Genomic DNA, 16,318 nt, shown 5'->3' on the forward strand with positions numbered 1-16,318 from the left:
TCACCGGGGCTGCGCGGCCCGGGGCAGGACGCCGGGCAGCGGGGGCAGGGGCGGGGGGGGCTCGCTGCCGCCCTGCAGTCCGTGGATGAGGATGCGGGGCACCAGGGGTCTCTGGAGGGCGGGGGGCGGCGCGCTGGGGCCGCGGTACAGGTACAGCGCGGCGCCGGGGTCCAGGTTGGAGACCAAACTCTGCGGGTAGAAGTAGGGCGAGGGGAACATCCTCTGGAGCGCTGAGTAGTTGCCCGCCTCGGCCAGCAGCTCCAGGCCCACCGCCGTCTGCCTTTTCCACTTGGTCCTGGGGGGGACAAATCGAGAGAGGGGGTCAGGGAGGGGGGGATGCTCCAAGAGCCGCTCCCGAGGCCTTTTACCCTTTGCGCGCCCCCTTTCCCCGGGCGCTGCGCTGCTTGCGCATCCGCGCTCCCCGCCGCTGGCTCCCGGGGGCAGGCCCGTCTGTACGGCGGGGATGGGGTGGGATCGGGTCGGGTGGGGTGGGGTGGGATCGGGTGGGGTAGAGTGGGATCAGTCCAGCGCGGAGGAACGCAGGCCTCGTTAACGGAACGAGGAGGGGGGGGTCTCTCCCTGCTGTCCCCGCCGCGGCAGCCCGGCGTGAGCGCCCAGGGAGCATCGCCGGAGGCACCGGAGCCGCAGCCCGGCTGGGATCCTGTCGGGGTGGCGATCCCCGCGATATAAATCGCGACCAGTTCCAGTCCCTTCCTGGTGTGTCAGTTCCAGATTGCAAATGCCGAACAGCATGTGGCACCTGGTGGGTGACCCGGGGGATCCCCGCTCTGCCCCGCAGCCCCGCTGCTGAGCCGGGGCTCCGGGATCCCCCCCGGGCCGAGGGCGCTCGGGCCGCTGCGGGAGTCCGGCGGGGACACACGCGTGGGGCGGCGTCCCGGGGCATTCGTTTGCGGCATATATATATGTGTGTGTATAGATATATATGCCTGTATATTTTTATATATATGCACATATACGTACCTATAGGTATGTGGGCATATATATGTGTGTGTGCTGGATCTCACGGGGAAGCCCCGGGACCTCGCCCACGTCGGGGCCGCCGGCGGGGAAGGCGGCTGGGGAGGGGGCTTGGGGGGCCGCCTCGGCTCCGGCATGTCCTTGCCGGAGGGATTGGGGAGTATGAGCGCCCACCCCCAGCACCCCTAAACTCCCCCAACCCCCCGACGCGTTGATAAGTCGCGGATCTTTGCGGGTGGAGGAGCGGGACGGGAAATGGGAGGGAAGGTTAAGACCGGGGCGGGGGTCTAGGGCGCTGCGTCCGGGGGTCCCTCGTTTGGTGGCGGTGGCAATGGGGGTGGGGGCTGGGGAAGCGCCGGCGGGGGTGTCCGGATAAATCCACTGAAGCCGTCACATGTCTCCAGCCTTTTTACAGATTTGTCGCTAAAGCGCTAAACCTATTTCCACCAGTAAATTATTCATCATAATAATAATTGTGTAATTACTGTAAGGGGCGTTAATTATTGATGCCCAAAGCAGTAATTGGTATCTATTATTAATGGGCCGATGTGTTATGCTGTTGTGTTTAGCTGGAAGCCCGGTTCTGCCTCCCCGCCTTGCCGGGGCTGGGGGTACGGATTGCACCCCCCGCCCCAGACCTGCCCGGCCTCGGCATCACTTTTCTCCCCCTCACTTTGGGGTAAAAGGCCCGGGGGTGGGGTAAGACACGGGACCGCAGCTCTCTTGGTGCCCGGAGGGACGCGGTGGTTGCGGGGTGCAAATACCCTGCGCGGTTTGGGGGGTGCGGGGCCGGGGAGGGGGCAGGATGGGACCCCGGTGCTGTGGCCAGGAGGGAAGGGTGCTTTTTTACCTTCTGTTCTGGTACCACGTTTTCACCTGCGTGTCGGTGAGGTTGAGGGAGGCGGCCAGCTCCATCCTGTCCTGCACGCTCAGGTATTTCTGCCTCTCGAAGCTGCGCTCCAGCTGGGCCAGCTGATGGTCGGTGAAGGCGGTGCGGGCTTTGCGCGGCTTTTTCAGCCGCACTGGGGGGCTGTCCCGGGAACTGGAGATCTCTCGGTCCCCTTCTTCTTTCACTGAGCCGAGAGGGAGGAAGAGAGGCCGTGTCAGGGCAGGGAGGGAAGGGGGATACCCCTCCGAAGAGGGGGGGACCCCCACCGCAGCAAGAAGCCGGAGCAGACGGGCTCAGGTACCGAGCGGGGCTCACGGTACATTTGCTCTGCAGCCCCCTAAATTTTAATCTCGGCTGCCCATGGGGGATCGAGGGGGCCCCGAGCCGGGCCCGACCCTTCCCCTTTCCAGGGGCCCTGGGAGCGGGGCGGGGGGGTGTGCTGCAGAGACCCCCGGCCCGGCCCCGCCGCGCTCCTGCCCAGACCCCCCCCATGTCCTTCGCCCCTCATTTCTCCCGGGGCAGGACCCTGCTCCGGGTTTATTCCTCAAAACCCAACACCTTTCTCGATGCTGGGATATTTTTTTTTTTCTTTCCTTTCTCCATCTCTTTTTTTCTTTTTTCAACTTAAACCAAAACCAATCCCAAATGACAATTGGGAGCCCCCATTTTTGGGGAAGGCAGTTACCGGGGAGATGCTGCTTCTCCCTCCCCGCGGAGCAGCCTCCATCCTCCCGGGATGCTGCCGGGGCACGGAGCAAACCTCCCTTCTTCTGGGCGCCCAACGAAATACTGAGGAAGGGGCTCCGCAAGCCCCTGCCCCCGCCGGGTTTTATATTAAAAATTGCCGAATGTGACGGGCTGGCGGCGCGTCGTTACCGCGGCCGGTACGTACGCACCGGCGGAACGACGCGGGAATTTACGCCTCGAAACATTAGTAGGAAATGGGAAAAATTCCGAGCAGAAAATAGAAAAGGGGGAAAAAACAAATCCCTGTTTGTGCTCGCCTTCCCCACCCTCCTGAAGGAGATTAGGTGGCAAAAAGGCTCGGTTTATACAAACCGGCGGATTTTGTTGTTTTGGTTGGTGGTGTGATATTTGGCTTTTTGTTTTTTGTTTTTTGTTTTTTGTTTTTTTTTTTTCCGGGGGTTTATGTTAAATTTGCGGGTGGCGGGGGTTGCAGGGACAGGGCTGGAGCCGAGCGCGAGCTGATTTCTCTCTGTAGGAAGACAATAATCCGGTTAATTGAGCCACCGGGGAGCGAAACCCTTCAACCAGAAACGGCGGCAGAGACCGAGCCCGGAGCACGGAGACCCGGCTCCGCTTCCCGGGAATTTCCGGGAAGGGGCCGGATCCGGACCAGGCCGGGCGGGGGTAACCCGGGGGTCCCGGGCCCGCTCCTTCCCGGGAAAGGCCCGAAAGTTTGCGCAGAGTTTTGCGCAGAGGGGAGCGGCCCCCGGGCCCCCGCACCCCGGGGAAGGCAAATCCCCGCCGACCCCCGGCCGCCTCAAAAGTTCCTGCTCGCCAAAGGGCTGCGCTCGGCGGCTTCCACGGCCTCTGCCCCGCCAGTCCTAGCTTAAACAAACAAACAAACAAAATAACAAAAAAAAGGGAAAAAATTATAAAAATATATATATTACGGATTTTTCGGCATTTTGGCATGGGCCAAATCCTGCCACTGCGGGTCAGGCCCGGCCCCGCAGCCCCTTTGCGGGGTAAATCGGGGGCGTTTTACCCCAGGAAAGGCTGTTTCCAAAGCAGCAAAAAGGGATCGAGGTGGGAGCGGGGACCTTCCCCGCCTCCCCGCCGGAGCGGCGGTTTTACCCTCATTAAGATGTAGTTTCCTCTCCATGTAAGCTGTGTTTTTCCCCCATTTAAACTGTGTTCTCCCCCCGTTATAGGCTGTGTTCTCCCCCCCGATTTAAGCTGTGTTTCCCCCCCGATTTAAGCTGTGTTTCCCCCAATATTTAAGGGATGTTTTTTCCCACATTTAAGCAGCGTTTTTCCCGGGGCTGCCCCGTCGCAGGGGCAGGAGAGGAGCCGAGCGCGGCTGGAAAGCGGCCCCCTCCCCCCCCAAAAAAAGCGGCGCCCCCAGCCCGGGCTTGGCCGGCTCGGGGGGTTGCGGAGAACCAGCGTTTCTTCGCCTCCTCCCTCGCTGCCATCGCTTCTCGGCGGTTTGGGGGAAGGGGAGGAAAGCTGAAGGAATTCGGTGGGAGGATGTAGGAGGCGAAAACAAAACGCCGAGGTGGGAATCGCGGCTGTTCCCCGGCCCGGCCCTGCGGCACCGGGGGGCGATGCCACCTTCCTCCGGGGTCGCTTCCAGCGCCGGCCCCGGCCCCGGGCTCCGTCCTTCGTTCAGAACGAAAATCCCCCGCGACGCCCGGAGCCTCCCGCCGCCTTCGGAGCTCATTCGGGTGAATGTTTTTTCCTCCATGAACCGGTTTTCACGCGGTGGCTCCGGGCGGGCTGAGGCTGTGTTTGCAATCGGGACGGGGCTCGGCCCGGTTCTTCCTTTCCTGCCAGCCCCCCCAAAATCCAGCGGCCCCGCAAGGTGCCCCTTTCTCGCCCCAGCTGGCTACCATCGCCTTCCCCTCCCAAACACCCGGCAAAACAATTTTCCAGGGTGAAAGTTTTTGCAGGGGTGATGGGGCGGGATGGGCGAAGGCACCCGGGATAAACTGCTCCGGGGGCGCTAGGACGGACCCCAACCCCCCTGTGCTGTTCCCGTGCCTCCCCCCACCCCGGCTGCCGTCGGAGGAGGCCGGGAAAGGGCGGCAAGGGGCCCGGGAGGCCGAAGCCCCCGCATCCAGCCCCACGGCCCGCCGGCGCCGTGGATGCGGCTCGGGCTCCCTCTCTGCCGTCCTCGTTTTTAAACCATCCCCAAAATAATAATAGAAATAATACAAATCCAGTCCAACTCCGCCGACTTTCTTTTTCGTTTCTCCCCGGAGCAGGGGAAATACCCGGCAAACAAAACCGTGGTTATTTTATTATTGTTTTCTTTCTTTCCTTTTTTTTTTTTTTTCCCCCTCACAGGCAGAAATCCGCCTCCGGTTCTTCTCTCCCCTTTCCCCGCGGGTAGGAACGAAACAGTCGCATCTTCCCGGCGGAAAACAGCCCGGCGCATCCCCCGGGCGCGTTTGGCGAAGCGCCGATCGCCTCAAGCCCTTCCACCGGGCCGAGCCCCACCGAACCCCCAAGTTTTCCCAAGTTGGTGCCGACCTCGCGGTCATTTCGGGGGCGACCGGTGCGGCGACCCCCCGCATCAGCGGGGCGCGCCGCAGCCGGCCCCGCAGCGAGCTCCCGGCGCAGCGGGAGCCTCGGGGCCGCCGGAGTCTTTGGGTCCAGGCCGCCCTGCAAAGCCCAACGGAGGAGCGGCTCTTACCTTTGTACTCCGAGTCCGAGGAGGAGCTGCTGGTGTTTTTTTCCATTTTCTCCCTAAAGTCCTCGCCAGGCTTGGTGGGGATCCTGCCCGCCGGCTCCTGCCCGCCGTGAGGTCCATTGGTGCTGGAGTAAGGGGCGCAGGCGGCCAGGGGCTTGCAGTCGGCCAGGATGTCTCTGATGAGGAAGGAGGAGGTGACGGTCCGCGACTGGGAGGGAGCCGAGACCTGCCCCGGCTGGAGGTGCGCATCCAGGCCCGGCCGCGGCCCCGCCGCCTCCAGGCACTCGCGGCCCGGTGAGCGGGGCGAGGGGCACCCGCTGCTGCCCTCCGAGCGGGGGCTCAGCTCCAGCGGGGACCGGCCGTCGCCAGCCAGCGGGTCCCCTTTAGGCACGGCCGGACTGCCGGCTCGGTGGGAGAGGATAGAGTCGATCCCAAACCCGGTGGAGCCCTCCATGGCCCCCGCGAGGTGCCGGCGCTCACACGGGCATTGGCGGGGAGGGCGCGGCAGAAGCGGTTTGATAATGATAATTAACAATAACAGGAGGGGAAAAAAAAAAGAAGAAAAGAAAAAAGAGGGGAAAAAAAGGTAAAAAGGAAAAAAAAAAAAAAGAGCAAAGTTCAGCCTGGGATCCGGGCAACAATTGCTGCAAGGCTCTCCGAGGCGCTGCGCGTTAGATCCAGGTCTGCTCCGTCTTCAGCATCGCGCCCAGCTGCACTCACAGACAGACAGACAGAAGAGGGGGGGAAGAGGGAGGCAGAGTCAAACTTTGGCCGCCAAGGGGGTGGGGTGAGGGGGGACGGACCCCAACCTCACCCGGGGTCCCGGCGCCTTTCCCGGCCACCCCACCCTTGCCCGGAGCGGCGGCGGCGCGGGGCTGGGGGGCAGCCCGGGGGCTCCCAGCCGGAGGTGGGGAGGCAGCGATCGATAGTGAGGCTTCGCAGCGCCTTAACCGCTTAATGATCCAGAAATCAATGGGGAAGGGCGAGGGGAGGGCGGAGGGGGTGGCCAGCCGTCGGGCCGCCACGGCGCCCCCCTTCCCCGCCAGCACCTCGGACAGCGCCCGGCGGGGACCCGCGGCCGCTCCGGAGCCGCCGGCGCCTTCAGCACCTCGGACAGCGGCGGGAGCGGCGCGCCCTCCCCGCGGGGGGGCCGGGGGGGGGGATGGGGGGAGAAAATGAACTTGTGCCACTCCGGCTCGGGGACCCCGGCACCCCCCCTCCGTGTGAACGCGCCCATTGGCCGCCAGGCGGTTTGGGGGATGTCACTCCCCGGCGGCGACACCTTGCAGCTTGATTAACGGGAATTAATTGCCGCCCGGATCCCCGCGCTTTCCGGGCGGTTTCCGCCCTCTTTTGCTGTCATTATCCCGCTGATGGGGCTCGTAATGGGATGATTAGCCGGGGGGGGGGCGGGGGGGTTGTCGAGGGGTTGCTGCTTTCTGCTCGCCTCCCACCGCAATTAGCCGATCTGCTGGTCCCTCCCAAGCAGGGAAAGTTTTGCTGGACGTTAAAATAAATAAAAGAAAAAAAAAAAAAAAAAAGGAAAAGGAAAAAAAGAAGACAAAAAGAAAAGAAAAAGAGAAAAAGAAAAAGAAAAGCACCGAAACCCTCCCCAAAGCTCCAGCGCGGAGGCGGTTGCTCCGAGCCCGAGGTGAGCCTCGGAGCTGCGAATTTCGTTGAATCCCCTCGCAACCGGCGGGGGCCCGGCAGGGGGGTCCTTCAGCGCAAGCAGCCGCGGGGCCACCGGGCAGCCCCCCCCTCTAGAGCAGCCGCTGCCGGAGCGGCGGGGACCGGGCATCGCCTCCCGCCCGGCGCGGCGGCCCCGGGGCCGCTCCTCCCGCTCGCCCAGCGCCCAGCGCCGGTATGACTGGTGCAACTGGGAAAGGCCCGCGCTCCGGGCGGACTTTTCCTGCCGTCAATCCCGTTTGAGATAAACCCCCGATGGCCCCAGCCTGGGCTGCCCGCCCTGCCCGCTCCCCTACCCGTTCCTCCCCAAGACACCAAGTTTCCTCCCTCCCGCCCCGTCGCGGGGGGGCGGGGGGCGGGGGTTGCTGCTGTTGATCTCCCAGGCTGGAGAGGGACCGGCTCCCGCAGGACTCCCACCTTCCTCCCGGGCAGACTGGCTCCTGCCTCCTCGAGGGTTTATTTTAGGGGCTTTTCCTGGGGGCAGACCCTTCGCCTCGGAGCTGAGCAAAATGTCCGCACCCGGGTGCGTGAAGCTGCGCCACTTTAAAGCGCTGTCGCTGATTATTTCTCAAATACTCGATTTCCTCTGTTCCCCACCTTCCCGGCCAGGCAGCTGCATCTTGTCCCTCTTCCAAAGCCGCCCTTGGCCGGCAGCTTGGAGGCGATCAGCGAGGGGAGAGCCTCCCCCGGGAGCCCGGCTGCCAGCTGTCGGGCAGCGGCGCAGGCAGGGCCCCCAGCACCTCCTGCCCTCGGCCCTGCAAGCTCGGGGCCGCCTGGAATCGGGGCAGCGGAACAAAAGAGCCTTCTAGGAGGATAAACCCAGGCACAAAATCAGCGGCGGCCCCGGTCCCAGCCTGCCCCCCACCCCCGGGGTTGCCGCACGCCCGGCGCTGGGGGCTGATTGTGTTCCCTGTCCCTGGGCGAAGGGTCCGGCTGCTCTGCCCGGGCTCCCTCCCAGCACAGAGGCGTTGGGGGCCAGGCTGGAGCGTCCTGGGCTGCCGAGGGTCGGTTTTGCAGCATCCACCTCCCCAGGTGGGGCTGGGCCAAGTGTCCCTTGGGCTGGACCAGAGCAACAGATGTGCAAGAACTGGTCCCAGTGAGAGATGGGGCAGAGACCCCGATGGGGTTTCTCAGCTCATTGCAGTGTGACTGTGTTGGCTCGTGGGCTCCAACAGCCTTCCTGTCCAGCCACAGACCCCCGTTTGGGATGGAGATTGGCACTGGGATCAGGACCAGCACTGAGGTTGTGTTTGGGACCAGGAATGGGACCAGAAGAGGGAGCAGGGCTGGAAGTGGGTTTGGAATCAGGATTTGGATCAGCCATGCAGGGACAGGCTTGGGCTGGTGGCTCTGCTGCAGTAGTTCCTTCTCTTGAATAAAGTGCCTCCCCCCAAACAACTGCAAGAAATTTTCCAGTTAGACTCACTCTCTGACGCTGTGCAAGATTGTGTGTGTGTCCGTGTCCATCTGTCCAGCAGCTACAGATGCACTGGCTACTCATGTTCTAATGTCAGTGTGGCTGATACTAATTAATAGGAATTATCCATATTATTATTATTATGTGTTATATAGTTGTTTCAGAACTAGACTCCCCAAGGCAGAAGTGTGCCCCATTCTGCCCATATATGGTGTCCCCCCATCACTGGACACTGGACAAGTGGGGTCCAAATGATTTGTCTATGGCTCCCAGCACAGGCAGGAAATCCTGTGCGCAGACCACTGAGCGGCATACACTGCCTTCTCTGGGTGCTTCTGCCCTTAAAGCCCATTTTCTAGACTGTTCCTGTTCACACAGGCATGCACTAGATTCGGAGCTCTCTGATGCCAGTTGCATTTCCCATCACCTCCTCACCAGCCCCAGTTGCACCCCAGGGTGGGCCCTAGGACTCTGACAGCTCTGAGAGTTGCCGTGCATCCCACCTCACCGGGTGCTGCTGATGGACAGGGTTGGGCTCTGCTGGCACCAGTTGCCCGTGTGGTTTGGCCCTGGGCCATGGGGCAGGGCTGGTCCCAGGCGTTCTGGGAGCCTTGGGGTGTGTGGGGAGCCCTGATGGGGCTGGGGGATGCCTCCACAGCTGGGCCAGGGGTTGGGGGGCACAGGATGCTGAGCTGCGGTGATGACTGTAGCAAGAGTTAGTCTAGAAATATCTGCTGGTGGTACAGGACAGACCAGTGTCCTGCAAGGGTTGGGCTTAGGGAGGAAAATCCCCGGAGGCTCGGCTGTTCTGGATTTCTCTCTGAAGCCAGGCTGGGTGCTCAGAAGCTGTGCCCAGGCAGGTGCAGGGGGGTATGCTCAGCAACGACAGGCTTCGGTGGGATGCTCCGGTAGCCACACTGATGTATCTTCATGGGAAGGAGAAGGGCAGGGGTGGCTTGGGCTGGGGGTCAACGGCAGAAAGGGGGGGGACAGTCCGCCGGAGGTTCGCAGTAACGGGGAGGAGCAGGGCCTGGCTGCGGGGAACCTGCAGCAGCGATAAAACCCCCTTTACCGGTGGGTGTCACTGCAGGACAAGGAGCCTCCGGCGGCGGGCGGCCGGGACTGCGCGGGGGTCGGGACCCCGGCCCGGGGCTCTGCCGGGCGGGGCAGGGGGAGCGGAGGTGGGGGGTACGGCTCGCCGCTCGGTTGTGCCCCCCAGGGAGCGTGGCCGCGGTGGCACCTCGGGTGGGGGCCGGGCCAGGCAGGGTGGGCTCCCCACCCCGGGGCAGTGGGTGCCCCCTGCTCCCACCGCCCAGCCTGTCCAAGCGGGAAGACTCGGGCCATCTGGGGCACGACCCTTCCCGGGGACGGCGGGGCACAGCGGGTCAGTGGGACAGGCCACGAACCCCACCGAGCAGTGCTCCTCCTGAACGAGGTTGAACTCTTGCCTTTTGGGCTCCTGGTCTCTTTGCTGGCTTCCAGGACCTGTCCCGGATCAGCAGGTCTATGTGGCCTTGGTTCACCCGGCGTGTGTTTGCCAGCCCCTTCCCAGCGCTGCAGGACTCGCTGGAGCCCCTTCCTTCCCTGTGCACCCCCAAGGACCGCAGCGGTTGCCGCAGGCAGGCACAGATGCTGTGGCTGGACCGAGAGCCGGACACGGCTCCTGCCAGGCAGCAGGGCAAACCTCACGCCTGGGCTCCTCACACACTTGGAAACAGCATCATTTTTAGCAAGACAAGTTGTTTAAGGCCAGGCTTCCTCCTCCCTGGGGAGGTGGGAAAGGTCTCTGGTTATAATCCACCCCTGCCAGCATGGCAAACCCTACTGCTATCCTCCTAGTTATTTCAGATGGGTTTTATTTACTGTTTTATTTATGGATTTCCCTATTACTAAGAAAAGGGAACACATACCAGGGTTTCCCCAGTGTGGAGCAGGTGATTTCTTTCCTCCCTCCGCTCAGGTGTGGGCAGGGTGGAGTTTGCTACAGCTGCTGCCTTATATAAAGGGCAGGTTGAGGCACCAGCTGCCCCCAAGGAGGGGATGTGGGAAATGCCAGAGCAGCCAGTGTGGAGCCTTCCTTGTCCTCAGAGGGGTAAGAAAAGCTGCCCCTGCGGTTTACTTTGTTCTTGACTTCTGAGCAATGCAGTTTAATGTTATGAAGGATTTTGCTCCTTGAGGTTTGGGTTGAAAAGTTTGGCTGGAAATGTTGTGGGGGGTGAGCTCTGGGCTCAGCATGGCTTCTTTGTGTCCCTTGGCTGCTGGTGTGTGGGACAAATGCTGGGCACCCCCCACCCCTCTACAGTGCTTGTTACTGGCCCCACCTGAGCTGGGGCTGCCTGGGACAGCAGATGTCACCTCCTGGAGCAGGGGCCTGGGGTGAGCACACCTCATGATGAATATGAAAATTGAGAGTTAACATTGGACTTAAATATTATCTGGTACAATCTGAGCTATAACAGTAGATGTGAGAAGCAGGCTACGCAGGAGTAATTAATTATTCCTCTAGTAATCTTGGAGATGCACAGTTAATCACAGTTATTACCATGTGGTATTTTCTTAAGGTGCAATGCCCTGTTGGGAGGAGATGGATTTTAAATGTGTTGGTCCCTGTCTGAGCCTCTGCTGTCACCTGTTGGTGACCAAGCTGGGGTTTGGGTGCTGTGATGCTGAGTTGGTGTTGGTGGAGTTTGAGTTTGTTCAGCAACTGCTTGAGAGGCTCAGCCCTGAGGGACACTGGGCACCAGCAGCTGTTTGAGGGTGAGTGTGGAACTGGCTGGAGCCGTCCTCAGGTGAAGGCACCACTCTGTGGTGGGGCCTCAGTCTGGCAGCGTGCTTAAAGCAGGTGTTTGGATGCCATCACACGGCGAGGGCTTTGTTGAATCAGGCAGTGCTGGGAAGCTGTTTGGCAAAGAAATGAGAAGGAGTGATGGGTTATGAGGTATTACAGATTTGGTATCAACTGGGATAGGGCCGGGTTTAATGTATTTGTTCAGAACAGGCGGTGAAGGAAACTGTTCTGCTTCCCTCTGGGGCTGTGCTGGTGCACACACTGCCCCACTCCCGGCGTGCGTGGTGTTACCTTGAGCACAACGAGAATTGTGGTGACTGGACAGAGTAAGGTGGTTGTGCATCTGACACGAAGCAATGAGCAGGCTGAGACAGAATCATTCCTCTATTGTTTATGATTTATTTGGCTATATCTGCTTTAGCATAACTTTTTAAAACCGGAGAGAAAGCCTATGGCTGGCACAGGGTCTAAGGGCGGTGGTGCCCAGCACAGTGCTGTGGTCCTCGGTGTGTGGGTGCTCTGGGGAAGGGGATCACATCTGGCAGGCAGCTCTCAATGGGAGGCACTGGACGCCTTTTTATGAGCGTCACGGTCTGGAAAAGTACTGAGATGAGGCCCAACCTATAACGAAAGGAGCAGATAGAGGATTGGTTACAGCGAGCAGCCAGCCAGCGAAAATAGGTTGTAGCACAAACAGGGAAGAGACTGCGGATTGGCACAGGGGTTTTGCCCGTTTGGGAGACAGCAGCTCCAGCTGAAGTTAAACACTTAAAACTGAGGACTAGTTTTCTGATTGACTTCAGGAGGTTCTTATTCTGCGCTAGTAACAAGATCTCATAGCCTTGCTACAGTATGTTGCTTGTCTGATGCTTTCAAATGCTGGCATGCCTTAGGGTGGACCCTGAAACAAATATGACTTGTTTGCTACAATACAGGACTGTGCTGTCCCTGAGGGGCCAGGGTGGGCTCAGGGCTCTCAGGAAAGCCCCTGTTGGGGTTGGGGACTCCTGCATGACCTACCCAACAAACACACAAGCAGCCTCTCCCCAGGAATCACCTTCCAGGTGTGGGGGTGTGTGAATAAATGCCCATGACAAATAAACAGAGGGGAAGTCACCTGGGGGAGGAAGGTCCTGGGGCCCTTTGGGGTGAGCCGTGGGGTTACAGACAGCCAGGTGCAGCAGACCTGTACGGTGGGTGCTGAGGAGCACGGGTGTCTTCATGCACAAAGTGGGTTTACCACAGGGGGCCGTGGGCTTTACCTGCCCCAGTGTGATTCACACAGCTGCCTTGTGTGGATGTGCTGTGCTGCTTCCCGCTCCCCCCACCCTGCTCAGGCTGGCTGGATGTGTCAGGTTTTGCATATGTAAAAATACACAGCAGTCTTTGCCCTGAAAAGCTTGCTAGTGATCTCATTAATCAAGACAAACAAAGCATATTTAGCTATTCCCCCTCTCTGGAGGAAGGTGTTCAGGTACTTAAATATGCATTTGAGTGCCTAACTTCAGATGGCTGTTTCTAGATGTTTTTTGCTTTCTCACATGCAGCAGCAGTGACATAACCCCTCTCAGGGAGGGAAAGGTGGGGAAGGCAGAACCAAGGGTGCTAAAGTAGGTGGGCAGCCCCTGGGAGCTGACAGGGATGATCCCCAGCCGGGCCAACTCCAACCTCCCATTAAAGATGCAGGAGTTTTTTCTCACAGAGCTGGGATTGTTAGAAAAATTCAGTGCCTGCAGGTAAGGACAGCTGAGCTGCTGCTCTTGAATGTGCCTCTGCCTCCCCCATCATGCTCCCTGCCCACCAGTGCTGGGAACTGGGCAGAGGGAAAATTCTGCCTGGGACTGGGTTGAAGCCACAGGGGAGGGAAAGGCCGTTTACTCATTCCTGTCTTGGTACAAAGCTCTCAGGTGAGAAATGTCACACTGAGCCACAACTGGCAGTAATTAAAATTAGCAGAGCCTTGACAAAGTTGTGAGGGATGCCAGCTTCTGCCCTCAGCATGAGTAAGTGGGAAGCACCAGGTGTAGGACAGGGGACAACTGCTATTTTAAAAAATGAGAAACCTTCTCATAATGACGGCCAGTAATTAGAGTCAAGATAAGGGTGTCCTTGGGTCAAAGGTCTTGTTATAACAGAGGCTGGTGTTGAGAAGGCCACACCAGTGATGAATACTCATCTCTGATTCTTCTAATTCATATTTTAAATTATGAACCTGAAGGTACTTCCTCTAGAGACAGCTGATGATCTTTACTGTTACTCTGATGTGGTTATGGGCTGTTATGCCAGGGTTTTGTTTGAATCGTGGATTTGGAGCATTGGCTGCAGCAGGACAGGCATGCCTAGTTTGTGGTTTTCCTTGCAGGATGCTGGAGCTGCGGTGGTTTTCAGCTGAAAAAAAACAATGTTTTGCTGTTCTTCATTGCATTTGTTATTGGCAAACGAAAACCTGTAGGACACTTGCAGCTGGGATGTTGTAATCTCTGTGTCTGCCTCAAAGAATTAGAGGGGCAATGAAAAACCTTATCACTCCTAAAACTTAAATATGTATTTGGGGATTATTTTCATTTGGGTTTCTCATTTATGATAAAGCTTTACATCTGAGGACTGTAAACAATCACGTGTTGAGCATTAGTACAAAGAACATGCGTGGTGTGAGCAGAAGCTGGTATGTTGATGGGAGGACTAATAAATGGCATGTGAGATGCAGAAAGACTGAGCTGGTACAGGGAGGGCAGAGCTGCCCTGGCAGCAGCAGAGCACACATCCCAGATACCAACCACGGTTTCATGGGTGCTGTTGGTGGTGTTTGGGCTTGTTGAGGTGGGTGCTGGGGTGTGTGTGCCATAGCTGCTGGGCAGTGTGAGCACCCTCGGGTGATCAGTAAGCTGAGCTCCTGGTGGAAAGTTTTAATGAATAAAGCTGGATTAAATTTTGTGATGATTTATAGGAGCCATCGAGAAAGAAGCCATGAAGAGGCTGAAACAAGCAATAAGCAGCACCAAGCTCTCCTTCTGCCCTGGGAGGATCCACACTTGGCTGCAGGGTGATGTGGTGGTACCCGTTCCTCTCCCAGCCCTGCCTGGCTCTGCCCGCCTGCTCAAAGGCAGCTTCCCAGCCTTGTACGATTTGGCACTTAAACAACAAAGCCGCCCCTAGACAGTGTAGTTTTTCCATCATCCATTTGATCGAATCCTTTTAGTGGGTGACAAAACACTTTCTTGAGCTCTCCTTACAGGGAACCAATCTCTATTCCTTTTTCAAAACCTCCCTCATTTACAGGAGTCTAACAAATCCTCGGCTTTTTAAGTCCTCTCCTGTTTGTTCGTTGTTTTTTTTTTTTTTCCCCCAAACAAAACAGTGCCATGTTTGTAAATTTTTTTTTGGGCGGGAGGAGGGAATAAAATGCACAATATGGAGAGGGGTAGGGTGTACACACTGACGCACGCCGTGCCGAGCATCCCTATCCAGACAAAACCTGCGCGCGCGCACATCGAGATGCAAATGATTTCCGTGAAGCTATCACTTGTAAAGCTTGACAGAAAATAATGAGAAACACTAAATCTTTTATAAGGTCAACACTCAAGCAGCTGTCAAACAAGAAAAGAATTTAGCGAAAGATCCGCAAAAACTTCCATCGCCTCATTAAATCCAACAGGGCCGGGGCCCGGCGTGGTGAGGAGGCACCGGGGCGCCTCCGTTTTGTGTCAGTAATTTGCGGTGGAGGAAGAGGGAAGACGAAACAGCCAGCGCCGAAGGGGCCTTGGGGGAGGCTGGGGAATCGTTAGTGCGCCAGGAGCGGCCTCGGCTCCTAATTGGAAGCATTGGGCATTATCAACGGAGGATTTGCCTCGGCTCCCTGACAGCTCTCTAGGCCTGGAATGATAGCCCACTTGTCAGTGTAAAAGACCATTAAAAACAAACCATTTTGATTTAATTGGAGGCGGTGTGCTGGGGGCCCAGGTGAGGCGCTTCATCAGCCGATGTTGGCTGCTGATGCCTTTTTCCCCCTGTATTGATGGCTTTTTTTTTTTTTCCTCCCCTCCCTTTCAAAAACTGTCTAGGAAAGAGAAAGAGGTGCTGAAAGATCCTTCACAGCCGCACCGAGAGCGGCTTTCAATAGGGTTGTCAACAAATGCCATGACAAGTTAGAGAGAGGCAGGTACTTTTAAAACAGACGTTATTCCATCCAAGATGAGCTGTGCTCGGAGGGGTGTGTTGGATTATTAGGGTTACAAATACTGTGGCTCTTCCTGGCAGCAGTGTGCTTAACTGCCTTAATGGATGAGGTTGATTTTTCTCTCCCCACCTTTCAAATCCTAAGAACGATAGCGAAATGCAGGACAAGGCAGTCTGGCCTAAATGATCCTCGTTCTCTTTAACCCCAGGAGGGTTTCAGAAAGTGCTCAGCAATTTTTGGCTGCTGTATTTAATGTCCCGTGGAGATTTGGGATTCTTTTTTTTTTTTTTTTCCCCTGAAAATAAGGGCCACAGATGTTTGCTGGAGTCCACTGGTCAGCTGGTCTGGGCAATAGTATGAGTAAAGGAGAATTAAGGCGCTGGAGTTGTAACCTGGTACGTACCTCCCTTGGCAGCTGTCCTGGGGTCAGACTGGAGCCGGTAGCTTTCACACCAACCCTGTGTGTTTCTGAGATTTGAATCCTGACCCTTTTCATGCCAGGCAAGAGTTATACTTCTCATAGATTTCTTTTGGTAAATAGCATCTCTGCAGAAGGCAGAATAGGCTGGTGAATGAAGCCCCAAGTCCATTTAAAAAGAACTTCTGTGGAACTGTGTATGAAACAGCAGGCAGCACTGAAAGCAATGGTAGGTGCTCACCTGTAACCTGACACAGTGTGTGTGGTTTAACTTCACTGCAAGCACCCCAGATCTGCTTCTTCGTGGCTGAATATCTCCATAACAGCAAGGGGCACTGGTTGCCAGCAGTTGCTTGTGCTGCATTTGGACACCAGGGCTTGGATATAGATGGAGCCTGCCCTGGAGATGGCCCAGGCTGTAAGGCTGCACAGGGAGGGGAGGTGTTTTCTTGTGTCCATCAGTAGATCTTGGAGAGCAATGAAAACAGCAGAGGAATGATGGGCTATCATGTCCTTGAGGGACACATGAGGAAGGGTTGAGCGTGGCAGAGGGCAACATCAAGGTGTGATGGAAAGGTTGAGTGTC

The 16,318-nt window shown here is 57.9% G+C and overlaps 2 protein-coding genes across 2 annotated transcripts in view; both read right to left on the reverse strand.

Moving 5' to 3' along the window:
- Positions 1–5,700, reverse strand: BARHL1 (BarH like homeobox 1). Its single transcript, XM_055793676.1, has 3 exons — positions 5,250–5,700; positions 1,829–2,051; positions 1–295 (listed from the first exon to the last, which is right to left on the reverse strand). The coding sequence occupies exons 1-3, from the start codon at positions 5,698–5,700 to the stop codon at positions 1–3; spliced, it is 969 nt and encodes a 322-aa protein (XP_055649651.1).
- Positions 5,701–11,566: 5,866 nt separating this feature from the next.
- CFAP77 (cilia and flagella associated protein 77) overlaps positions 11,567–16,318 on the reverse strand; it is a 61,749-nt gene continuing 56,997 nt past the window's right edge. The window contains exon 6 of the mRNA XM_027778042.2: positions 11,567–11,758. Coding sequence (XP_027633843.2) covers positions 11,690–11,758 — 69 coding nt within the window. The 3' untranslated portion in view covers positions 11,567–11,689. The remainder of the gene's footprint in view (positions 11,759–16,318) is intronic.

Source organism: Falco peregrinus, chromosome 1, assembly GCF_023634155.1.
Source record: "Falco peregrinus isolate bFalPer1 chromosome 1, bFalPer1.pri, whole genome shotgun sequence".
Taxonomy (NCBI): Eukaryota; Metazoa; Chordata; class Aves; order Falconiformes; family Falconidae; genus Falco; species Falco peregrinus.

Excerpts from the sequence above, each read along its gene's own strand:
- BARHL1 (XM_055793676.1), bottom strand. The coding sequence starts at position 5,700 with ATGGAGGGCTCCACCGGGTTTGGGATCGACTCTATCCTCTCCCACCGA. Across the intron at positions 2,052-5,249 it reads CTCGGACTCGGAGTACAAAG|TGAAAGAAGAAGGGGACCGA; the intron begins GTAAGAGCCGCT and ends CTCTCGGCTCAG. Across the intron at positions 296-1,828 it reads ACGTGGTACCAGAACAGAAG|GACCAAGTGGAAAAGGCAGA; the intron begins GTAAAAAAGCAC and ends TGTCCCCCCCAG.